This window comes from Dinoponera quadriceps, unplaced genomic scaffold (genome assembly GCF_001313825.1).
Source record: "Dinoponera quadriceps isolate SergipeBrazil2010 unplaced genomic scaffold, ASM131382v1 scaffold1739, whole genome shotgun sequence".
Classification (NCBI taxonomy): domain Eukaryota; kingdom Metazoa; phylum Arthropoda; class Insecta; order Hymenoptera; family Formicidae; genus Dinoponera; species Dinoponera quadriceps.
The window spans coordinates 68,609-92,312 of record NW_014555955.1 but is presented as its reverse complement, the minus strand read 5'-3'; the positions used below and the strand labels follow the sequence as shown (position 1 = coordinate 92,312).

At 39.7% G+C, this 23,704-nt stretch overlaps 5 protein-coding genes across 15 annotated transcripts in view; 2 read left to right on the top strand and 3 right to left on the bottom strand.

The window, feature by feature from the left end:
• Positions 1-403: 403 nt before the first annotated feature.
• Positions 404-13,369, top strand: LOC106746150 (Kv channel-interacting protein 2-like). Of its 5 annotated transcripts, none has more exons than XM_014622396.1 (5): positions 404-661; positions 11,047-11,274; positions 11,632-11,702; positions 12,108-12,326; positions 12,595-13,369. In XM_014622396.1, exons 1-5 carry the CDS (start codon positions 499-501, stop codon positions 12,703-12,705), a joined length of 792 nt encoding a protein of 263 aa, XP_014477882.1. In that variant the 5' UTR covers positions 404-498; the 3' UTR covers positions 12,706-13,369. The 5 variants fall into 5 exon arrangements, with proteins under 5 accessions (XP_014477882.1, XP_014477885.1, XP_014477883.1 ...); XM_014622399.1 differs by lacking the exon at positions 404-661 and adding an exon at positions 8,106-8,367 and having other exon boundaries at positions 11,080-11,274; XM_014622397.1 differs by lacking the exon at positions 404-661 and adding an exon at positions 8,106-8,367.
• LOC106746144 lies at positions 1,847-6,176 on the bottom strand. The gene is made up of 4 exons (XM_014622382.1): positions 5,997-6,176; positions 4,039-4,272; positions 2,589-3,807; positions 1,847-2,388 (listed from the first exon to the last, which is right to left on the bottom strand). The coding sequence occupies exons 1-4, from the start codon at positions 6,081-6,083 to the stop codon at positions 1,847-1,849; spliced, it is 2,082 nt and encodes a 693-aa protein (XP_014477868.1). The 5' UTR covers positions 6,084-6,176.
• Positions 13,370-15,225: 1,856 nt separating the features above from the next.
• On the top strand, positions 15,226-18,562 carry LOC106746146 (probable palmitoyltransferase ZDHHC16). Of its 5 annotated transcripts, none has more exons than XM_014622386.1 (6): positions 15,226-15,486; positions 15,654-15,795; positions 16,029-16,338; positions 16,474-16,664; positions 16,765-17,075; positions 18,451-18,562. In XM_014622386.1, the coding sequence occupies exons 1-6, from the start codon at positions 15,440-15,442 to the stop codon at positions 18,539-18,541; spliced, it is 1,092 nt and encodes a 363-aa protein (XP_014477872.1). In that variant the 5' UTR covers positions 15,226-15,439; the 3' UTR covers positions 18,542-18,562. The 5 variants fall into 5 exon arrangements, with proteins under 5 accessions (XP_014477872.1, XP_014477870.1, XP_014477873.1 ...); XM_014622384.1 differs by having other exon boundaries at positions 15,228-15,486; positions 15,648-15,795; XM_014622387.1 differs by having other exon boundaries at positions 15,229-15,486; positions 15,648-15,795; positions 16,029-16,241; positions 16,524-16,664.
• A 129-nt stretch (positions 18,563-18,691) lies between these two features.
• Positions 18,692-23,584, bottom strand: LOC106746148 (serine protease snake-like). Of its 2 annotated transcripts, none has more exons than XM_014622393.1 (5): positions 23,366-23,584; positions 22,195-22,428; positions 19,685-19,935; positions 18,986-19,352; positions 18,692-18,783 (listed from the first exon to the last, which is right to left on the bottom strand). In XM_014622393.1, exons 1-4 carry the CDS (start codon positions 23,395-23,397, stop codon positions 19,012-19,014), a joined length of 858 nt encoding a protein of 285 aa, XP_014477879.1. In that variant the 5' UTR covers positions 23,398-23,584; the 3' UTR covers positions 18,692-18,783; positions 18,986-19,011. The 2 variants fall into 2 exon arrangements, with proteins under 2 accessions (XP_014477879.1, XP_014477878.1); XM_014622392.1 differs by lacking the exon at positions 23,366-23,584 and adding an exon at positions 20,669-20,942 and having other exon boundaries at positions 22,195-22,805.
• Positions 21,534-23,704, bottom strand: part of LOC106746142 — a 37,125-nt gene continuing 34,954 nt past the window's right edge. For both annotated transcript variants that reach the window (XM_014622380.1, XM_014622381.1), the window contains one exon: positions 21,534-21,617. In XM_014622380.1, coding sequence (XP_014477866.1) covers positions 21,614-21,617 — 4 coding nt within the window. In that variant the 3' untranslated portion in view covers positions 21,534-21,613. The remainder of the gene's footprint in view (positions 21,618-23,704) is intronic.

Genomic DNA, 23,704 nt, shown 5'->3' with positions numbered 1-23,704 from the left:
GGTGTAACTGCATCACAAAGTATTAAATGTTTGCATACCATGTTCAACATTTCTGTCTATCTGGAAATATATATATAAATATATATATATATATATATATAATTGGTGCCTCATACAAATTAAAAAAGTTGATTACTGGATGTTGTGTTAATGATTGAATCTTTTCATCTGTACGATAAGAACTACAACAAATCAAATTTTCAGCCAATTGCACCGAAATCCAATTTTCATAAGTTCTGTGAGGTTCTGTCCTTTACCACATAGAATTTGGAATTTCTAACATGTCGCAAACCGAAAAACATTTCGTTGATTTATCAATCTCGCCTATCGCATTTTGTTTATTTCAATTTTTCGATTTCTCTAATGAGTTTACTTTGATTTTTTGAAGACGCAGTTTTTCATTGAAAACAAAGTCGATTGATTTAAGAACGGAGAACGTCATTCTTCCAAAGAAGCGACAGGATTTAGTTGTTACGAATCAACGACGCATCAGTGAAAATGTATAGCGTACACGTAACACCGGGAAGATCTTCGGAGCGGAAAAAGGACACAGCCGATATAGACAGCGAAATCAGTGCGTACAAAGGACGAAGAAAGGAGTCGATCTCTGTGAAGCTGAAGAACTACATCCGCTCGCAATTTCAGCCAGATTCCGTATCGGGTGAGTTGTGAAAAGTTGATCGCTTTTCAAGTTTTACTTAGTAATTTCTTTGTTTACTTACGACCAACTTCCTCTCGTATAAGTTTCTTTGTTCATTTTTTCATTACCGCATAGAAGTGTGGACACGTATATTTTTTATGCTCCCTTGAACTTTATTTATAATTATATTAAAATATACAAAATATATATATATTACGCAGCGAGCCTGCAGTATATATATATATATATATATATACATTGCAGGCTCGCTGCGTAATCTAACAAAAGGCACGTAAGAATCGTACTGTGAATTCCTATTATAAAAATTCTCAAGATCCTTAGCTTAAGAAAAAATATAATCTTAAAATTTTGGAAAAAAACCCTTTTTTTTATTTTTTCATGAATTTCTTTGATTTTTTATATCTTATTCGCGGAAAAAAGTAAATGTGGCAAGTTTTAACCGAAATATGTGAATTTTTTTAAACAAATTTTTGTACCCTTGAAACACAAGCCGAAGAAATCCGTGGAAAAATGGGGGAAAAACGATTTTTCCCGAAATTTTAAGATTACACAAAAAAACATAAATCCTCACATCGCGCGGTATCGCGAATAAGTGTGAATACTTAATAACATAAGATTTTAATCGCCATATTTTCGAGATGTGGAATGGGAAGGGGTAGGAGGGGGGGAGAATGAGATACGTTTGTCTCTCTATTTCAAAGATGCGGGATGACATTGGTCGCATTAGCCCTGAAGTATTTATCTCTCTGGGAAGTAGGAATATAATGAAGGCGAAGGGGAAGCGTCATAGAAACGTTCTCAGGTAGAATCGACCGTCTATCTGCGAGATAATATCGACCATTCTGTTTCCATTTCTTGGTATTGATTTCTGGCCTGGATATCGGCACTACCAAACCGGCCAAATAATCGCACGTGTCAGTCGTTGACGTGGAAACGGAAGAGCGTGGAAACGGCGATCTCGCGAAATAATTGCTCAGGTGTCGTGGCAGAAGCGCGGGGCTCGAATGATGAAAGAGCTTCGGTGATCATCCCACTTCCGAGCCCGCCGCTTAATAACGCGTCCGCGGTTATCTGTCCGCGGTGTGGAAATGAAATAGTCGGCGGTTGTTCTGGAACATCCTTCGTTGTCATTCCGTGGCCCAGACGGCAACGTTTCTTCCTCGAGCCACGATTCGTGAGCGTGCTTTAAGTCTTGGCGATATCCGACGTGGGGATGTCATCGATCCGCACGGCGGTGACATTGCAGAAGAGCGAGTCCGACACTTGGATGTCCTCGGTGATCGTCGCCGGTTCATACTGATTCATCCACACGTCGTTGATCGGAGCCTCGATGTCGATCTCCCTCAGGTCATCATTGCTGGGAACGGTATTCGCGTGCATCGTCGACGTACCGGCCGCTGTTGTCCTCGTCGCAGACTGTTCAGGCTTATGGTAATCACCGGGCATATTCGTCATTCGCATGCCCTGCGAGGTGTCGTTGTAGAGCATCCAGTAGGCTGAGAAAGAATGCTGCCTTTGCTCGGCGGTGTACTTCCGCGTTTGCGAGCAGGTGTTGTTCGCCAGGCTGGACCTCTGCGAGACGATCGGCGCCACGTAACAGTACACGCAGGACGTCTGGCCCAGCTTGGTATAGTCCACATGCTTCGACGCGTTGTAGTTGAGGATGTTCTCCAGATTATTGTCGCTGATCTGGGCGGTCCACTTCGGCCAAAACGGCTCCATCGTTCCTGATTTTGACGAATCGGGCGAATTAATTAGAGCGGGAAACGGGTGCCTGTTGCTTGTCACGCGTGCGCGACCAAAGTAAGACATTTACATAATGCATACTTTACGAACGATATACTCTTTCAAGATATGCTAAAGCGATCGTTAAATCTGTGCAGGCCGTGAAAATCGATATAGTGAAATAAGTGAGACAAACGCGCACCATTCACCGATACTTGCATGCTCGCTGCACTGGTCGCCTGGTTGACAACACAATCCACCTCGGCCACGACGTTACCATCGGCAACCTGTTGGCTCTCCAATTGCTCGTGCAACGTGTGATCCGTCTCCTGCGCGAACCGAGGATACAGGTACTGGTAGGTGGCTTCGGAGCTGCCACGTATATCGCTCGAGAACGTCTGCTGACCGTTCGCGTAGACGCCCTGCTGTGCGCAATTTTGCACGAGCGGCTCGACACCGCGGAAATATCCCGCGCCGATATCTTCGCCGTTCTTGCCCGAATTTTGCAGGTAATATATGTCGGCTGTGTCGTTGGCCGTGATCATGTCGGTGCCGCCGGTCACGTAACCGGTGTCGAAGTTGAGGAAGTTTTGACTGCCGTTGCAGGCCTCGGTGTTGACCTGATACGACTGATATGGCAGATTGTTGTCCGCGGCGTGTGCGGACATGACGGAGTCCGTGTTGTTGTTGTAATAAATCGTGTGGAACATCTTGGACGACTGCAGGTCCCCCTCGGGCACTTCTACGCTGGTGACGGTCCAGTTCTGATAGTTCTGACGATTGTCCAAGTCATCGGGATACCTGTACTGGTCCTCGCTGGCGAGGACTCCGGAAACCTGAGGCACCAGCGCGTCCACATTTCTCAGGTTCGCCTCATTCAGCAGGAACTCTCCCTTGGTATTCTTTAGCAGGCTATAATACTCGTTGGTGTTTGCGGTGGCCTCCAGTTGATCTTCGTTCTCGTTGCTTTCGGACTCGGCGGTCAGAGTGTCGGAATTATCCAGCAGATTGCTTGCCCAAAACAGCGAGCTGGCGATCTCGCCCAAGTTGGCACCCACCGGCGCCTGTAACATCCTCTTCAGTAAGAATGGACCTTGCGAGTTGCCCTCCGGCTCTTTCAGCACTTGGTAGCTCGGTCGGTCCATGCTGGACATTGCGAGCGGGTCCGCGTTGTTGATCAAACTCGCCTTGGGATAACTCGGCACATCGAGGGAGATCGCTTGCATGTTCGGTGAGATGCCTGTCGCCGTTCGCAGGTCCATGATGCTCAGGTCCTGGTTGTTGTTGTTGGTGTCGCACGTCTGGAACTCCCGCTGGATCCTCTTGAGCAGAAACTGCTTGAACTCGTCGTAGTGCGGGATTTTGTCGTCGTCCCTGCTCATGATCTCCTCTTCGGCGCCGATCTGCAACAATGGAAAATACTTTGTCCGAAGTCAATCATGGCCGTTTCGCTAGTCGCCAGGCGAAGAGGTTTATCGTGTTATCTTTCCACGGTTTCAGTGGCAGATTTATGCGGTGCATGTTTTATTCTGACTTTTCTTCAAAGAAATGAAAGGGAAAGAGCGATTTGTGTGTTACACGATTTTTAGGCAACTTTCTGAGTGCAATTGTAGTTGCGGAAAAGAATTGGCAAGACTCAGAAAACACCTTACCCACTGGTAAGGTGGCTGCTGTTGCGGCTGCTGTTGTTGTTGCTGGCAGTAATAGTCGTCGTCAGCCATTACGTACTCGGGACTATGCAACGGCGTGGATGTTAGCCCGAGCTTAGGATCCTTCGGCTTCCTCGTCTTCCTCTTACGGTTCTTCCTCAGTTCCTGCAGTAGTCGGCTGAATTCGGCCTCATTCCCGCTTCTGGCGGCTTGCAGCACTTTAACCAAAACTTTCTTCTGCAATTGAGGAATCATGATGACTACTTGTTAGAAGAAACTGGCGCTAGAGTTTACTTTAAAAAACTTTGGCAAAAATTACAATAAAAATGGAAAAGGAACTTACACATTATCGAGTAAAAACATTCACGAGATGTGAAATCAGAACATTTTTGTACACGATATCTGACTGAATTTCGATCGAAATTTTTATCGAATTTTATTAAAAAAAAAAATATGATCAAAATTTAAATCGAGATATGAAGATAAATTCATTATTAAAAAATTGATAATAAACGTCTGACAGTGTTTGAAGTTTATAAGTATGACACAGGTGTAGTTTTTGATTGAAAGTCAAACATCTCGATTTTAAATAATTAATGCAACATTCTGAATTTTTTGCAAGAAAATTATAACTAGGTGCTTAGCATGCCGACTAATCGTTCGTCCAACCTAGATTTTATAATACAACAATAATGATTACTCCCTCAGAGGGACTATTACGATCGTTCATATCTACTTAAAACAAATAGATACAATCAGATATTCGATTCAAGTGTGACGTTAGCGTTAGTCGACAATTGTGCGAACGTTTCGTCAATGACAATTGCACTATTAATCTCAGCTGCACCTTATCACATTTTTTACGTTTATAACAAAATAAATGTACATTTATTCCCGAAATTTAGAAAAAAAAGAAAAGGCACGAACTAGATAGACAAAAATACTGAACACAGTATGTAAACATTTAATGTATATTTTGCGACGCAACTGCAACACCACATGTTTAAGATGTGTTTATTTTAAGAAATACTCTTTTACTACGCCATAATTTTAACAAGAAAAAATTGACTTATTATCGCAATAATCCCAGAATTGTGTTCTCTTTCGGGCAAAATAAGCAGTAACATTCATGGCGTCAAAATATCGCCGTAGTTTTCACGGTATCAGATGGTCTTTTATATATTGATAAAAAGCTTACTGTATATATGAGGACGCATCTCAAAGTACTTATGCTGATCACGATGCAATGTAGACGATATACCGAAACACGTCTACCTGGGAAATGAATGTATATTCAATCTCCGGGATTAGAAGAAAAAAGGGTACAAAGTGTAGAAAGTGCAACTGACATGACGTTTGCCGGATCAATCGTATTACACTTGTAGAACTTGGAGGGATTAATACTCAGAATCAGGATTCTCCATCCTCCGTTAGATCGTAATTTCGAGATGTGCAAATACGGAAAGTGATTAGGTCGACCGTTGCCCAGGTGTTCCTGATCTCGCAACGGCGACAACGATGGTCACGGCTTTCTCGTACCGGCTGCTTCGATCGTTCATATCCATCCTGACCAAATGGATCAAAACAGTTAGATAACGTCTCAATAGACGCAAATCTAACGCCGATCAGTCGCGACCGACTCGGGTAACCCTTCGCACGGTGATAACGACGACGACGGTGATATGGCATCGGCGAATTGAAGCGACCGCTCTTGGTTAGAATACTTGGTTTCCTGCCGCAAGAAGTGTCCTGATCGAGGTGACAGCGCATGATCAACCGCCGTTTAACCTCGAATCGGTGACATCGAATCTCTTGACCCGAAGCACGATCAGTCCCATCTCTACCGATCGGTTGCTTACGCGATGGGGCGAGCGGACAGGGACAGGCGAGGCGGAATCAACGGACGGGGAATCGGGCATCGTCAGCGCCGACGCGATCGGCAAGATGATGACAGCTCTCACCTTGATGTTGCCCGGCACGCGGTACCTCAAGGCCAGGGCCTGCAGTTCCTTGTAGGACAGCTGCGCGATGTCGCCGGCGACGTTCATGCTGCTGCTCTGCTAGCTGTATGGCGGAATTTCGTCTGCTCGTCGCCCCCCTGACGGATTTCGAATTCGAGCCGGACTTTTAGCGCGAAAAGTGCCATAAAGCGCTCCGATTGCGATGTCGGGCACATTGTGGTACCGTCAGATTGGTACCATTAGATGGTGCCACCGGGCCGGGACCAATCGACGATATCTTCATCGTCGATTGGCCCCGCTCGACGAAATCGAGAGATGTCATCGGTTGCCAGATTTGCGGACGCTGCTCCTCGATCGTTGACGGAAAACGGGAACACCAATCCGAATCGGAAAACGTCTCTCGGCATCGCCCGGGGATTTATTTAGGAAAGGGAGTCTAGGTAGATAACGCTTGCTTGAACCAGTAGTGTTATCGAGCTTGTAACTAAGCTCTCTCTGACATCTGTAATTATTGCCGGTGGCGATCATACTCGTTCGCGGTTATTAGCCGTACGACATATAATGCGGTATCAAATTGTAATGTTTATTAAAGCTATATATATATATATATATATTTTGCTCTATTATAATTTGACACGACGTAGCAAACTACGATAGAATAGACTCAGGTTCTCGCTTTGTGCTACTTTTACATATCGACTTACGTACGCCGCGTTTGTTTACACGGAAAAAGTCTCGAGGTCCACGGAGAGTTCGTAAAATATTTACAGGAGACCGAGATTGAGAGATATACACTGTGTGACAAAAGTTTACGTGTGTCTAAGGAATAAGATACGAAGAGTGATAAAAGTTGGTAAACGGACTGTTAAAATCGACGAAGAGTAATACACAAATGCGAGAGATTCGTCGTAGGAATATTTATGTATTTTCTTTTACGAAATTTCCCCTCACGATTTCACGTGTACAATGAATACGATCGATTTATTGAAACGTTTAAACTCTTCGACAGTGACTTTCAAGTGATATCGACGTTTCATACGCCTTGGGTGATGCGAGTGTGCGAACATCGTGAATAAATAACTGTCTGCTATTTTGGTGGAAACCGATTAGATTGATTTATTTCCCTTCGTCAACTTGCCTTGCCAGCGGGTCGATATAGAAGGTGTCCAAAAGAAGTGCATGCCTCACAGGAGATTTCGAGCGATTGACAAATTTTCGAAGGTAACATTCGACATATGTCTCTTTCTTCAAAAATTATCGTGAAATTGGCACGAATCTAAAATTGGTTCTGGAATTTGCTCTAAAATTGAAAGAGGAACCTCTTTGTTACTTTGTCGTTTGAAAATTGAAAGATGAATCGCTTTGTTTGTACACACATGTACAGTCATGTGAGATTTGACAATTCGTCAGTCGGATACGTTAGCATATCCTCAAAATCATGTAATTTGCCATGTTAATAGGCAAATGTCTATTTTTAAATCGAGACAGTTATTAAAGTTGCTCGACTTGTCAGCTGCAAGTATCTCACGGCGAGTTTCCTCGACAGTGCTATTATTGAACGGACATAAGACAACTGAAATTCCGATAAAACAACGAAGCTGTCAGTTTTATTTTTCGCAATATAACATATTTACAGTTTCGTAGAAGGTTCTAACATTCCTGAGCTCTCAAGAGAGACCGTGCAAGCTTTCAAGATTCTAGAGAATCGCAAGACTTCCAAGACTTAACATTCTTAAAGCTCTTGAAACTTTTACGACGTTTTTAAGTGCTTAAGGTCATTTCATCTAACGCCGATTATAACTTTAAGCGTGACCTAATTTTCTCTCTACTTAACTTCTCATCCTGGTTCTTTTTTCTGCATCCTTAGGAAAATCATACAAGCGATCGTTCTAAATCAAAGTTTTTTTAAAACACAATTCCAAATCATTTTCAGTTCTGAACATTCGAGACGAGTTTCAGTAGCACGTTTCGTGCTACGTATCATAAGTAAGTCGAAGAACTCGTTAAGTCGTCACTACGCTAACAGGGTGTCAAGGATCACCGCACTTGCGCGGTGAAAGCGACGTTCCGCCGTCGGCTCGGTGCGGTTCAGTATGGCATTATCAGCGCGACTGCATCCATCCTCCACCGACAGCTTTCTGTGCGCAGCATCCGCAACTGCGTGGTGGTGGTCCATACCCTCACTCATTTGTTCCCTCCCTCTTTGTCTCTTCTCCGCTCCGTGTGTGCGCGGAGTTCGTTTCAGAGAGAGAGAGCTTCTCGGGACGCGTCGCGCCGATCAGTGAATCGAGTGAACCGATATCCCGTCGTTGAAATCAAAGGCAGGAAGTGTGTGTGAAGCCGATGAAGGCGCGTAAGAGTCGCGACAAGAGTAAGTTCGGACGACCGGTACGACGACTGTAGGGTGCCGATCGAGCTATCTCCTTCCTCCTGTGACGTACGTGTGGGCCAGTCGATGTACCGCTTGACGTGCGACGTGCACAGCCATTGACTTGGGGCCAGTCGATACTCAGCGGAGAGCGTCGTTGACAAGCGGAAGTGACAGCCGGGGGGGGGTGATAAGCCTAAACCTACCGAATGCAGCACGAAGGTGCGGTGATCAGTGATATGGGTCCTCTCTTCTCTATCTCTCACCCTTCCACTCTGGAAAGCCAAAGCAAATTGCCTGGTCTGTCTGTCTGTTTGTACGTACATAGTAGTGTTCACGTGCCCTCGTGAATGGTTGCTTTTACGTAGGGCTAAATCCAACCCTTCTGTCGCACGGGGACTGTGTCCGAGGGTCATGTCTCTGGACTTGACTCGAGTTTCTGAATGCATCCCTTCGGCTGATATTCTTGGATACTTTCTCCCCTTTCACCAAATTTCTCGGTTTCGTATCAATTTCGGGGGTTTTTGGATGTTTAGATACACGGCCTTTGAAATTTGCGAAGTCTCGGATTCATTCTTCCTTTGTTCTTTCCGATGATTTGCGTTACCTGTGTCCATTTCTCCACGACAGTTTTGTGTTTTCTGAGATTCCTACACAGAGATTCTGACTATTCTGACTTTTCAAATTTCCCCGACTCGGTTCTTTTATTGCGAGAATCTCAAGCGACCCTCCCCCTCCTTGAATTATCGAGTCTTCCGGTGTCTTTAATTAACTATCTGCTCTTTGTCTGTCCATGGCACACCTCAGTATTCTGAAAATTTTTGTTCACTTGAACCTTATGTTTAATTCTTCGAAGCAATTTTTAAATTATTAGATCCTTCCGTTTCAATTTCCTGGAGATCCTTGGATTGTTCATTCTTCCATAGTTTTGGATACATAGATTCTTAAATTCTCGGACAGTGATACTTTTTGGATGATAGAATGATTCCTGACGTTCTATGTATAAATCAACTCAATCGGAAAAGAATCGACGAACGTTAGTTGTCAATTTTGCGACAGCCCGAAATCTCTCCGTTCTTCGAAGAACTAATCTCGGCAGTGAGGTTTCTCCGCATCTCCTCGCGTATATTTTCGCAGAAGGAAGGGGTGGTCAGAAAGCACGGAGTAGAGGAGCTGCAACGTTACTATGGCAACCCCGGATACCCGGGACTGGAGCTAATGTTCGCAGCATGCGTAGGGGATAATCAAAATGTCGCAGCCTCTTAAAAAGTGATTCTTGCCAAATTGCCTCCAGTAAATCACGGGCGACACAGATTTGCCACACGAGTCTTAATCTATTATATACTCTTGGATTTTCTAAAACTTTTTCTGAAATTAATAGACCACCTCATCTCTGAATTTTACAACTCCCGAATTTTTTTTAACTTTCTAGGTTTTAGAATTTCTTAACGCTTGAGTTTAGATATTTTTTATATTTATATAGATCTTTCTTCCGATATCACCTGGATATTCAGACTCTTTATTTTTAGCTTTCTCTCCGTACTCGGATCTTTATGTTTCACTGCTTAAATTCTTACATTCTGTTTTTAGACTCTTAGATTCCCGTCGTGCGATTACTGTTGAGAAAATTGCTTAAATAATCCGTAGTCCTCTTCTAGTGTCACATTAGACTCTTTCCGATAGCGTGTCCCTGTCGTTTTTTAACTAGTAGTATAGCGTGTAACTTTAGCGTGTAACCGTAGTTAACCAGTTCGGTAATCTTCCCTGACATTTTCAAGAAGAAACAATAGAGTGTCTGTTCAAGTTGTACGTTCCCACTTGTAAAAGTAATTCTTGACAGAATTATTTCGAGCATATAATTTAGCATACATTCGTTTCATATGGTATATTATATATTCATATAGAATATCTTTCCCTTTCAGAAGTTGGAAGCACGCACGTGTTGCATCTTATTACACTTATAGCAAGGAGTATCTCAGATTAAATCTCTTGCGGACAGGAACCCACAGCACTGTAGAACCGTATCTATGAGTTATCTTCACTCTTTCAAAATCTGAAGAATGTGCTCTCGCAATTTCTTCTCCGAACTCTTTCAATCTTCTCAACTCCCCTCTTCTTCATTGATTCGTGCTACAGAGAGGTATGGACGTTCGTTAAAAATAATCACGTGATAAAGAAATGCTAAGTATAGATCTATATCCTCCGTTTTATACATATGTATGTAACTTTTCAGAATCTGAATTCAATAAATGTAACTTATAAAACCCCAATATAAGTTGCAGGAACGAGCAACTTTCTGTAGTACGAAACACTCCCACGATCTCTTTTCACCCCTGTTGTCTCTCTCGCCTCTCACGACTTCTCCGCCTGCAAGTCTGCGCACTGTATAGGTCCCCCTAGAGTACGCCGCCCTTTCTTCAGAGATATTAGTTTCATTCTCAATGGACTCCTCGAAAACTTAGAGGAAAAAGCACAGAAAACCTTGTTGCGTCTTTTTCTCTGAAATAAAATGGAGGTAATAAACGGGAAACCTTCCCTCAGCCGTCATGGTGGACGGAGGGTTACCTGGACCTTCCGAACGATGGGATGTCAATCCCACGTTTTGATAAGATGGGCGACGAGAGAGGGAGCATCTCGAAGGCGCGACACAGTCTTAGGAGTGAAGGGCTTGCGAACTTGCAGAGGGAGAGCTTGAAGGACTCGGGGGCGTTTTAGGGAGTTCCGGGGGCGCTGCGTTAGCCCTTAGCGGCCGACACAAGCCGGAGGAACTCGCCACTCTCGCGGCTACCACTAGGTTTTCCAGGAAGGAGATCCAGCTAATCTATCGAGGCTTTAAGCAGGAGTGCCCGTCCGGCCTGGTTGATGAAGACGCCTTCAAGCAGATATTCTCACAATTCTTTCCACAGGGAGGTAATAAAGGAATGATGATGACGATTGCTCGAGTGAATGATAACAGTGATAAGTCGTTAAAGCGGTTTTTTTCAGTGATCGTTCAATAGTAATTATAAGAAACGAATAATAAATATTTTATTGGTAATATAATTGATAACAATATATAGGATAAAATTATAATTATAAAATCCTGAAATATGAAATTTCTATTTATATATTTTCATACGATTTGCAGAATTCTCTCTTTTAGCTTCTTACTTAAAATAGAAAATCATTTTATCTTTTAAATACAATAAAATTGCAGACTTTTTGGTATCTAGATATTCTTTTAAATTATTGGCATTTATTTTTTTAATCACACCACGTGTTATGTAGATGCAAGCCAATACGCTCATTACGTCTTCAACACCATGAAGAGGAAACCGTCGGGCAAAATTAGCTTTGAGGTAAACAATACCATAGATAAATAATGACGAAAATTACATAAAAGTTCTTATGAGTCAAATATTCAGAATTCTTTTTTAATACGCTCGCGATCAGCGTTACATATATGTAACGATGCAACGATCTCTCACGAGAGATCATTTGATGTTGTGGCAACAAAAAGAGATTTTTTATGTCCACATTATCAGTCTGTTTTGCACAATTAAAAGTAAAAGAGAAAATACAAGGTAGCTTGTGAGGAAAATCCTCCAAATAAACTACGGTAGTGAATGTGTTAATAGAAATTTCTTAGTATATCATTAATATAGAATTAATATATATAAAGTATATCATTAATATATAAATATTATTAATGTTTTTAGAAAATTTGCGTTTATAATTAAATATATGAACAACTTTTTATTTAGGAGTTCCTTTCTATACTGTCGAAAGTATCGAGAGGATCGGTGGAGGAGAAGCTGCAGTGGGTGTTCGGGCTATACGATTTGGACGGGGATGGATTGATAAGTAAGGAGGAGATGTTGGATGTCGTGGGGTCTATCTATGAGATGCTGGGCCGTTACACGCAACCGCAAATCGCCGAACCACACGTGGCTGCTCGCGAACACGTCGATCGCATCTTTCACGTAAGGAAAAACCTTTCAATGCTCTTAAATAGTTGAGGAGAAAAAAGATATCTAATTTACAGATAATTGACAGAAATTAGTTTCGCAAAGTTTTATTTCTGTGATTTTTAACTTCAATAATTGCTTGAAAAAAATATTTACATTTCTCTTTCCAAAGTTTTTTCCCAAAGTTATATAAATTATATCTGACAATCTTTAATTAATAATAAATATTTTTTAATTGCAAAACTTTTAATTTTATTATTTATTAATTATACATATTTTTTAGTTGATGGACGCGAATAAGGACGGCGTAGTGACCATCGAAGAGCTGGTGCAATGGTGCTCGAAGGACGAACAATTGTTACGAAGTCTCGATACTCTGGACACTGTATTATGAAATCTCATCGTTCTATCGGAAACTATTAACGTATTATCAGTTTCGAGCAATAATAACGAGGCACGTGAAGCATCTCGATTTCTTTTCGATCCATCTCTTTTTCGCAAGTAAAGAAGGGATACGAAAGTTGTGTCAATGATAAGATAATTGCGTTTCAAAAACGATAAAATCGATCAAAAGTATTTCAAAATTTCCCAAAATAAGGAACGGAAGTCTCTAAGTAATATTTTGTAAATCTAAGTGAATCGTGAAATTTGCGTAAAAGTTTATGTAAATCTCGTCATATCATCGCAAACTTATGATTTACAGAGGTAATACATAAGATAAATCAAGACGCCATTTGAGGCGAGAGAAAACCAGTGTAGTGAACCGAGATATCATTGCTCGAGACGTATCTTAAGGGAAAGACGTTGGAGAACCCTTCCGCACGTGTCTTTGTAAATATATATGTACCCGGTTTACCTACCCAGTCTTTCATGTACAACACTTCCGGTACGTCATATGACGATCGAAGGGACCTGAGAGAACCGACGATTTAGTTCAGCTTTGGAGTTCGTTGAAAGCCTTTACAGCTGCGAGATTTTGAATCGTTGAGAAATTATTACTATATTAAATTATTTTCATTATTATATTGATTAATTCATTATTATATTATATTATTTTTATTATTATATTATATTAATTATTATTATATTAAATTATTACATTTACGGAATTATGCATTGTAAAAATTCTAATTAAAATAACTAATTATATCGCAGAAAATAAACCGTTGGTTCATCCGGGTGTTCAACTTCTTGCACAAGAAGTGAATGAATTAAGATTAATTGATACAAACTTGATCCGCAAGGGCAGATTTATGACTTGCAGAGTCGAGAATCGACTTCAAATTTTATGAGTTCTTGTTCTAAGCCGGATGATATCCATGTAGAACGAATGGATTTCACAGAATGTAGGGATTTCTTTTGATCTACTTGAAGTATTTTTAGAGTGATCATTGCTCTCTCTAGATACACTCGCGTAACGTTTCAAAGTGTTTAAACTTCGGCGTTTTCAATGATACGCATTAATCGATTGATCTTTTGGGTGCGATTTTGCTCTAACTTCTTCACATTTCTAAAAATTTAATCTTTCAATCTTAATATAATATATATTATCATGCGAATGCTGAATTGGCGTGAGTTCTTTAGCCATCGATAATGAAAATGATACTCTTTTTGGACCAAGTGAAGGAAATCAATGTTGTCCTCCTAAAACCTGGTCAACACCTCGTGTGATTATACTGTACCTTATTATACACATTACGTAATGTTATTATAATATTAATGAGAAATTATTATTATTATATTAGAATTAAGCCAACTTGTCTGCCATGGGTGACACATCAGTAGCAATGCAATAATACTGTTCGACTTTCTCGTGAATCTCTTCTCGTGAAATCGTTTGAACTTTCGCTATCCATGTTTTTGAATCTTTCAAATCTCGAATATTTCAATCGTTGTAATTTTAGATATATTTATTTTTAATTTTCAGGTTTCTGGAACGTTTCAATTCTTTTCAGTTTCTCGAAACTCCGAATTTTTATTCCCGAATTTCGAAGAGAGAGAGATTTTCTTACGAAAATTTAATTCGACTTTCATGGCAGATGAAATATCGAGAATGTTTACCACACTCGTCCCCAAATTGTTGAGATTTGAGATTTAACTACTTCTTATATACGAGAAAAACTATTACACGTTACCGACTTTGTTAGAGACGTTTTTCGTGGATTTATTCCCGTCGCATTGCGAATTTCTCAGCGTTACAGACGCGAGCCGTGTCTTTAAACACACACGTGTGTTTAGCGGATTAGCATATGTAGCGTATACATATGTAGACGCACTTTTGTTAAAACGCATGTATACTCGTGCATACCTACAAAAATAAAAAAGAAATCTACCTTTGTACCTCGAACCACTGTATTGTTTATCATTACAAGTGAAATTTTCTTCCTTTTACTAGAATATTATATATAAATAAAGAAAATAGAGAGAGAGAGAGAGAACAAAGAAAATGCCCTTTCTCTTATTAGAATATTAAAAATATAAATTTGAAACAATATTTTAATTTATATATATAATCAGTGGACTTTTCCATATATTTATAAATATTTTTGGTAACTGCAATTTATAATGTTTGAAAGTGCCGTTTATAAGATAAAAGGCTGACAATTTTTAACTGTCGATTCATTTGCATTAATTTCATGCTTATAATCGATATTCTTAATCAGATCTTATATTTACGGTCGTCTTAAGTTCATCTTCAGATGCTTTGTAGCCAATAAAATAAGCCGCTTCAGTATCTGAAGATGAACTTAAGACGATCTTAAATGTAAGATCTGGCTATGAATACCGGTCTATTGAGAACTTACTTGTGTCTACGTTCAAACGTTACTTGACAATGTATGGTATTTTTATCAACAACACAATGTGTTCCTTGTTTAACCATTTCTTTGGGCTAATACAAATATGGCGGATATGGTGTGTGCGTGCGGATCGATCGAGGTTATCACACTTGCGACTCTGGCATTACTAGCCGTTATCAGCCGTTATCACTGTTTCTTAGCAGGTGTTCGTGGAATGTCGCAAACCGGGTAAGATGGCGACGGACATCGGTATATCAAAATACGTGAAATATGATTGTGATTTGTTAAAATTATGAGTATACCTGAGTCTATCCGAAGAAAGAAGCGAAAATGGCGAGGATACGATGGTCCTTGACGAAGGTACCGAAAATTCTAAGGTAAATTCTACGAAATTTCTAACTATCAAATGCTGTCAATTTATCAAACTGTTTTTCTGCTAATTCATTAATCATTTGAACATATATCAATTAAAAAGTTCACTCGTTGTTCCCTCGTTCATCTGTAAACTTAATGAATACTTCATTTGATTTATTTTAAGGGTTAGTTTGAAACGGAGGTTATGGCGGTTTCAAATTGCATTCAAATCCCTGTTCTACAACGACTTCCTAGACTGGAGTTATGCTTGTGATATATTGATGGAACCTCTGTTCTGGTTCGTCGAGAATTTTACTGCCTGTCTGGGTCCTGTAAGATCTTGAATATTATTTAACGTTATCTTTGGGCTTTTCATATAAGTTTATGCGTGACATGGAAATAATTATAAAATTTTATATTATATATATAAGAAAGATAGTTTTTGATAGTTACATATATATCATACAAATAATAATATTCTGCAAAACACCCCAGAGTATTTCATTTCATATAAGAAAGAAATCACCGTACTCACAATATATTTACTAAGCATTGCAGTCCATAGGCATTTGTGGGAATGGTGATCCTGCTAACTGCAAGTATAGTGTACATCGCATACTACGTTGGTCTGCCCTACTGGTGGAACCGAAGTCCATTCACTACGGTGATCCTGCTAATAATTGGGAATTGGTTACTGGTTAATGTTTGCTTCCACTATTACATGGGTTTGAGAGTACCACCAGGCTATCCACCGCAAGGTGGCCTTATCCCTGAGGCTGTGAGTATTTGCAAGAAATGCATCAAGCCAAAACCACCCAGAACACACCACTGCTCTGTCTGCAACAAGTGTGTTCTCAAAATGGACCATCATTGTCGTATCCTTATGTATCTTGTGGATCCATTTAAATACCCAATTACTTTACCAATTATAACATCGCATGTGTCGAGGAATGATAATATTTATATCGAAATACCATACGATTGGTATCTTCCTTAATTAAAACGTGCAGCGTGGCTGAATAATTGTGTCGGGCATTATAACCATCGACACTTCTTCCAGTTCATGGCTTTCGCCGTGTTCGGCTTTATATTCATCATGATTTTTGGCGTGGAGCTCGCCTATGAGGAGTTCTTCCCTGCGCAGGAGCCGGAACTGGATGGTCACCCGGTACGCCTTAATAATTCTGAAATAATTCCCATGGTGAGTGAACGCTACATCCAAAAAATTTGTGATTACCGACCGATTTTATTGAGTTTAATCATTTTTTCAAATTAACATTAATATGTGTTTGATCATACAGACGGAGTCGTTGGATCATTTAACCGATGAGGAACGAGCAGAGATAGCAAAACAAGCGGCGGAGAACGAGGCCAAAGAGTGGCGACGAAGACTGATTATTTTCGCAGGTCTGATCAGTGTCGCTGCGTCAGCAGCGGTAGGTGCCCTGACTTGGTGGCATGCCGGACTCATCACCCGGGGAGAGACGAGCATTGAAGCGCATATCAATAGCACGGAATCTCAGAAGCACAAAGCACAGGGCAAAGTTTATCAAAATCCTTACGATTTCGGACCGAGGGAGAATTGGAGACTATTTTTGGGGGTAAAAAACAGGTAACACAGAAATTACTAAGATTAGTGCTAAGATTTTTATCAAAGTGTGTCTATTCAAACCCAAAAAAAATTCTCCGATTTTCCAAGTAATTTGTTAAAAATTCTAAGTGAAATGAAAATATTTTTTAATATATCTTGCAAATGAATGTATATTTATTGTACAAAGTCTTTAATATTTTCCATTTGTAAAAGTTTATAAATCATAATCATAATAAATAATAATCATTCATAAAAGTTTATGAAATAAAATTAAGAGCCACTCGAGTTTCAATGATTAAATTTGAAAATTTTTTAATGAACTGTGTTTGAAAGGACTTTAAAAAATAAATATTTTATATTGTATATCATTTTCAATATTTATTTTAAAAAATTATAAACAAACAAATTATGTAATGCATAACCAGTGCAAAATGCACTTTCATAAAATCATTGAAATAAATATCTGTCTTAATTATACAAAATTGCACGATGTTGTCTTTAATACTGAATATCGAATTAGTCATAAAATCAGTATCTTTTAAAATCAGAGCAATATAATTGAACATTTTAATTACATATGTAGATATAGAACAAAAGAGAATCGCTTAAAAATTTAGTACAAACATAAAAAAATACTAATATTTAAATATTAGGCAAAAACTTAAAAACAATTTTAAATGTATATGCACAGAATGTTAATAAGTTCGCGTCTACGCAAACTATAGCACTATTTTTTTTTATTAATTAATATTAAAAATCAATTCGAAAAATCCTGAATTATTTTTTCATGATTCTTAACCCTTTGAGTACTGAATTATTTTAAGATTTTTATGCCCATGGGACGGATTTAATTTGTCGCTATATGGATTAATATGTAAAAGTAACACATTTTATGCCCAAGTAAGCATATGACGAGTCTCACTCGTCAAATGTACCGAAAGGGTTAATGAAGAAAATATTAAATAAAATTTAGTCAATCACACATTTGTCTATAAACAATGTGATATGATTTTCAAGCAAATGTCCATTTAAATTCTCTGATTTTTCCAGATAAATTCCTTGAGAATTGCAAGTTTTTCAGGTAGTAAACACTTTGTTTATGAATTTAGCCATTGTCACACGTTAAGATCTTTATATTTCGTGGCGTTTTTTTTTTCTTTTAACAAGGCTGGTACAATTAAAAGATGCATTTTCAGATCAAAGGAATCTCATTCACATTCGACGATAAGTAATAACTACTATGAGTTGTTGAACGTATGAATTATTTATTGGCACTTTCAGGTCAAAGACTATAAGATATATTGAGTATTTTTTTCTCATCGTCAAACATATTAAGTCATGATATAGATTCCATATATTCCATTTTTATATACCCGTTTTTCATTCGTTGTTGTAGGAGTTGGTGGTCAATTCTTTTTCCATCGAGGCATGGCCCGTACAGTGACGGGCTCACGTGGCGAACCATTCACGATAGTAAAATATCCTGATTTCTGAGGCCCAGAAGACCGAGGAAGCGAGCGTCAGTCTCACACTTTACGATCCACACCTTTCCGTGATCCTCCTTTCCGTTTCAATATTCTAGTCATAACTGCAGACTGTTCAATTATACACTATCATGATCAATTAAAAATAGCACCATATACATGTACAACTAGCCACTCACAATCACTGATTAAAATAGTTCTCTTTACGAATAATAATTGTCAGCACAGATCGCGTCGACCGTTTTCTGAAAAATTGCAAAAATTATTCTCATACAATATGCGAATATTATGAAACGGTGAACATAGTGAAATGATGTTCATTACATTGTTTTTTAATCGACGATCAATTTGGATCTTAGACGTCGAAATGATACTGATTTAGTTCTTGAATAAGCAATTGTGAAGTCTGATTTAGTCGAGGAGAATAAAGAATTGTTTCTTTTGTACCTTTTGAAAAGCTGAACGAATCGCGATCATTGACCCTGCGGCCAGACGATATTCTCGATCCAGGGTAGATAATGGGACACTCTGGTGTAAACACCAGGTGAGTTGACGAGCGCGCATCCCTGACCGAAGCTGGTGATGCCAATCACTTGGAAAAGACAATGATTTTTCGGATGAATCACCTGCAAAGGCCCTCCGGAATCGCCCTGGCAGGAATCTTTGGTCCAACCGCCGTGAGGATCACCTGCGCAAATCATGCTCGGCCTGACGCCGTATGGAACCTCTCTGGAATTGTTATGCTGTATCGTGCACTCCAGATTGTCTATAAAGTTCAGCTGAGCCTTTTGCAATTTGTCAGCCTGTTCCCCGGCTGAAATTATCGTCAAGCTTATTAAATTATTATTTCGTTCATTTTATTAATTCACTAAAGGCCACGAAATGATATAAAGAATCCCAATCAAGTTATTTTCATCAAAAGATCTCATACGGAAAATATAACTCTGGAAAATTAGATATCGGGGAAATAAATGTCGAAAATTAGACGCGTTGATCGCTAATGGGTCACTTCTCGAAGTGTTGGGGAAAATACTCAATTCCTAACAGAAGTGAAATTTTTAAAATTTTTAGATCCTTAAATTTTCTGTCTTGGCGACTCCAGAGATTGATTGATATTCTTCGGTTTCTTGCACGAAAGATTCTTACCGAATTCAGTAACACCCCAGCCGCTGACCCAAGCAGCCGTAGGCACGCCGTCATATTGTTGATAGAGACAAGCCGGTCGTATTAATTCACTAAATGCGACGGCTTTCTTGAGCTTTACCAAAGCGATATCCGAGTACCTCGCAGGCGAGTTAAACTCCGGGTGCCGTACCGTGGTCTCGATGGCAATTGTGATACCTGATTGCTGGTCCGTTAATGAATGAATACCCATCCGAGCGTCAGACGGACCGCCACTGCAACAATCGTGAATCGTTAAAAACAGTCCAATTATTTTAAAGAACAATTGCAAAACAGAGCTTTGTAATCTCTGTAGATTCTTGCGGATTCCTGCATCTTTGATATTTAATATTTTCAATTCGACAAATGAGCCATATTTATGTAAGAAAGATCTAACTCGTATGGAATACGTTTCGAGAAAAATGAAGATGAAAATTTGATGCACGATTTAAAAAGTATAAACAGCTGTGAAGTTCTTCACAATTACTCAAAAAGTCAAGCATGGCCCATTTTCTTTTCCTTAAGGATATCTATAAACCTTTGAAGTTTAATTCTTAAAAAAATAGCACTAGTAAAAAATGAAAATTGTGTTTTAATTAATTTTAAATACCCATAAGGCTTGTTTTTTTATGTAGAAAAACATATTTTTGTTTTATGTAAAAAAAATGTACAGACTATCCATTGATAATAAAATCTCGAAAATCATAATTTTTTGGGTTGGATCCTTCTCGCATAACCATAGCCGATTGTTTATTGAAATTAAAATATTTTGTAGTGACGTAGAAGAAACGCTGGAAAAGCTGGAAAATCAATTCTGAGGTTTGTCTGTGTTCGAGACTTTATCTGTTTCATTATTATAGTCACTAATGAAGTGATTACAAAAAAACCCAAAAAAAGAACAAAAAAACAGTTCTCATCGAAGAATTCTTATGTTAAGTTAAAGCGAAAGGAAAAATAACAGAAATGTACTTTGGCCCGTAAGTGCAATGCGCAGCGGAAAGTACCCAGGTATGCGAGATCAGCGTGCCGCCGCATATCAAAATGAATCCGCCAGGAGCGAATCTACCGAGGGCGACCATGTGCGGGAATTCGCCGATCGCGGCCTCGGTGCCGCCGACTACGAGAATATTTACATTCCGACACGTTCTCCACGTGTTCTCCACTTTGATCACGTCGACTGACGTGCCGACTAGAGATGCTACATTGGTTGTGCCCACAACTTCTCTCACGTATTCTTCGCACTCTGAAATCAATATTACAAGCGTCACCATCTGCATCGGACTTAACGATGAGATCTCTGAATTTTTGAATTCGCTCGGATGCCTTGAGATTTCTTAGACTTAGATCATCGTGCCTGTGCTTTGTAGTTCTTTCTTTCTTTTTTTTCTTAATCTCCAGGTTTATGTAATTTTAGAACCTGATCCATTCCACTCACTGAGTTCCGATCTTGTTTTCGTCGGGCCAATCTTGATCGGTATCAAATCCAGCAATGACGGCGTGGTTGGAGGTCTAACTTCTTCAGAAAAGGGTCTCTGAGGCGTAGGAGGCTCAGGTCTGGGAGGTGTTGGTGTATAGTAATACGGTGGTCTGTAAGGTACTTGTGTGACTGGCGTAAAGGGTGTTGGTGCAAAAGGACCTGAAGCATTAAAAGGTATGATTGTATCAATCCGTGAATGGGGTTCGGAATTTAAGAAGGGATTGCCACTGCTGAATATTGCCACATGTGACGTTTGGTTCTCCGTAGTCAGAGAGATATTTAACACTATTCCCAATTGACTTTCGCTCTTGTTTCCATAGAATTGCAAGAAAGGATTGCCTCCTACGTTGGGAAGCTTCACGGGTCGTTGGAGGAAAGGATTGTTTGCAATGCCTGCACTGAGTCTGGTAATGTTCTTTTTCTTGGAGGGACCTTGGTTACCTGGAAAACACAAAAGCTAAGTTACACATACACATACACAGACATGGATATGCGTGTGTACATAACTTTTTTGCACAGTTCTTGGAAATTCTCCGATATAAACACTTCAGAATCGAGAGAGATAGATAGATAGATAGATAGATAGATAGATAGATAGATAGAGAAAGAGAGAGAGAGAGAGAGAGAAGTGTCAAAGATACACAATTTGTAATTTAGAATTAACTTAAAACTCCCCCGGAGTTAAAAAGAATCTTCGCGACGGTACAAACACTACACTGGGTATTGATCAACCCTCAGGCGATCGTGAACCTCCTTCTCCAGCGTGAATTCGTAAAAAGTGTAGATTTCCTTATTTTAAAGCATTTAGAATTTTCACGCCTTAAGGAAAAATTACATGATCGATACCGTGTTTACGAGAATTTCAGACTCTACGAACCTGATGACGACACCGACGAACGCAAACAACGATCGTCACGCAATAATGTTAATTAACAACGCAAAAGGCCAATTTGAAAAATTGCGACCCCCTATTAAGGGGAGTACAATAACACATGGAACGACCGTCGACGAGAAGCACCTGTATTTTTGCCAGAACAGACGGAAACGGTGCCGAGGATCAGGAGAACGACGAGCAGACGGAGATCCATCACGATCGGACACGACGGTGCGATGACGCCGGCGGCGTTCGTGAGGAACGTGTGAGGGATGCGCGAGGATATCGAGTGCCAATGTCAAGGCATTCGACGGCAATAAACAGCGATTACGCGTTGGAATCCATCGCGTGAGGCACCCATCAGCTCTCCCTCTTAATCTTATTCGCGAAGAGACGAAAGAGATGACGATGAAGAAGTAGGAAGAGACGAGGAGAAGAGAAGAGAAGCGCGCGGAGAAGCTCTCAAAGTGGGGAGGAAAGGGGGGAGGAAATGGGGGGGAGTCTTAACTGTACTCGGATCGCGATTTTCCGTTCTTCGATTTGCTTCAGTCCGTTGAAAATGTATTAGTCAGCGGGATTCAGTTGATAAATGATAAAGCTAAGTTGTTGTTAATCCGCTGATGACACGACGTAATTATATCATATTTCGTCGTTCTTCCGCATTCATATTGAGACTGATACTCGGAAAACACTAACCAACAGTAACATTAATACAGCGTTATAATTTTTCATTCAACAATGTAATTATATACAACATTACGTACAACGTGTGATATGTTGCACTTACATTATTAAATGAGAAATTATAACAATGATGTAATATTACTGTTGGTATTTACACATTAACATAAAATTAACTATCGATTTTATAACAGATAACTCGTAATTGGAGAAACGGTCGATTTTTCAAAATATCTTCGTCATGATCGTAACTCACAATGCGATGATAAATGTAATGTATGACACTAAAAACATCGAGAATGTTTTGTTAATTAATGAATGAGAACGATGATTTTATAAGTAGCGCAGTGTCGGTGATATATTTAACACGTTCATTGCCAGTCACGCGATATCGCGTGATGTGAGTTCTCACTAAACGGCCGATCACGCGTTATCGCGTAATAGATATTTAGAGTACATAAATCCTATGTACATAATAATAAAAGCATATAAATAATATATTAACTTATTTTGAGCACAATAAAAACTAAATAAAAAAATAAAAAAAATTTGGCCACCACACGAAATTCCAATTTTCAACTTGGCAATGAACGTGTTAATTCATAATCAATTCACTGTGATATTTTCAAGGTACTCGTGCACGATTATCTGATCCATTCCGACCATCGATTATGAACGGTCGGTCACTAGTTGGTTACACGCTTTAACATCCAAGTCAACATTAACGAATGAGAAAAAGGAAAGACAGGAAGGAAATAAGCGGAGGGACGTTCGCCAAGGATGAGCGCTCAACGCGTCTTCGGTCAGAAGCCGATTGGTCAATGGGGAATCTCCGGTTCTGACGTAACCAGCCCGAGCGGACAAACCAGTCTGTCTCGCAAAAATTGAAGAGATAAAGAGATGTCGAGTAACAGGAAAAAGACTAATCTGGTATTACCCGCCTATAATATATATATATATATATATATATATA

What these genes read in the sequence shown, in the direction of transcription:
- LOC106746148 (XM_014622392.1), bottom strand. Translation starts at nt 22,264, where the DNA reads ATGGATCTCCGTCTGCTCGTCGTTCTCCTGATCCTCGGCACCGTTTCC. An exon ending in CATTGCACTTACGGGCCAAA is followed by an intron (nt 19,936 to 20,668) that starts GTACATTTCTGT and finishes CGATTGTTGCAG; the next exon opens with TGGCGGTCCGTCTGACGCTC. An exon ending in CTGGGGTGTTACTGAATTCG is followed by an intron (nt 19,353 to 19,684) that starts GTAAGAATCTTT and finishes CGATAATTTCAG; the next exon opens with CCGGGGAACAGGCTGACAAA.
- LOC106746144 (XM_014622382.1), bottom strand. Translation starts at nt 6,083, where the DNA reads ATGAACGTCGCCGGCGACATCGCGCAGCTGTCCTACAAGGAACTGCAG. An exon ending in AGCAGCCACCTTACCAGTGG is followed by an intron (nt 3,808 to 4,038) that starts GTAAGGTGTTTT and finishes CTTCGGACAAAG; the next exon opens with TATTTTCCATTGTTGCAGAT. An exon ending in CATGCAAGTATCGGTGAATG is followed by an intron (nt 2,389 to 2,588) that starts GTGCGCGTTTGT and finishes CGTCAAAATCAG; the next exon opens with GAACGATGGAGCCGTTTTGG.
- LOC106746150 (XM_014622396.1), top strand. Translation starts at nt 499, where the DNA reads ATGTATAGCGTACACGTAACACCGGGAAGATCTTCGGAGCGGAAAAAG. An exon ending in ACAATTCTTTCCACAGGGAG is followed by an intron (nt 11,275 to 11,631) that starts GTAATAAAGGAA and finishes CGTGTTATGTAG; the next exon opens with ATGCAAGCCAATACGCTCAT. An exon ending in ACGTCGATCGCATCTTTCAC is followed by an intron (nt 12,327 to 12,594) that starts GTAAGGAAAAAC and finishes CATATTTTTTAG; the next exon opens with TTGATGGACGCGAATAAGGA.
- LOC106746146 (XM_014622384.1), top strand. Translation starts at nt 15,440, where the DNA reads ATGGCGAGGATACGATGGTCCTTGACGAAGGTACCGAAAATTCTAAG. An exon ending in AAGGTACCGAAAATTCTAAG is followed by an intron (nt 15,487 to 15,647) that starts GTAAATTCTACG and finishes ATTTATTTTAAG; the next exon opens with GGTTAGTTTGAAACGGAGGT. An exon ending in CAAAATGGACCATCATTGTC is followed by an intron (nt 16,339 to 16,473) that starts GTATCCTTATGT and finishes TAAAACGTGCAG; the next exon opens with CGTGGCTGAATAATTGTGTC.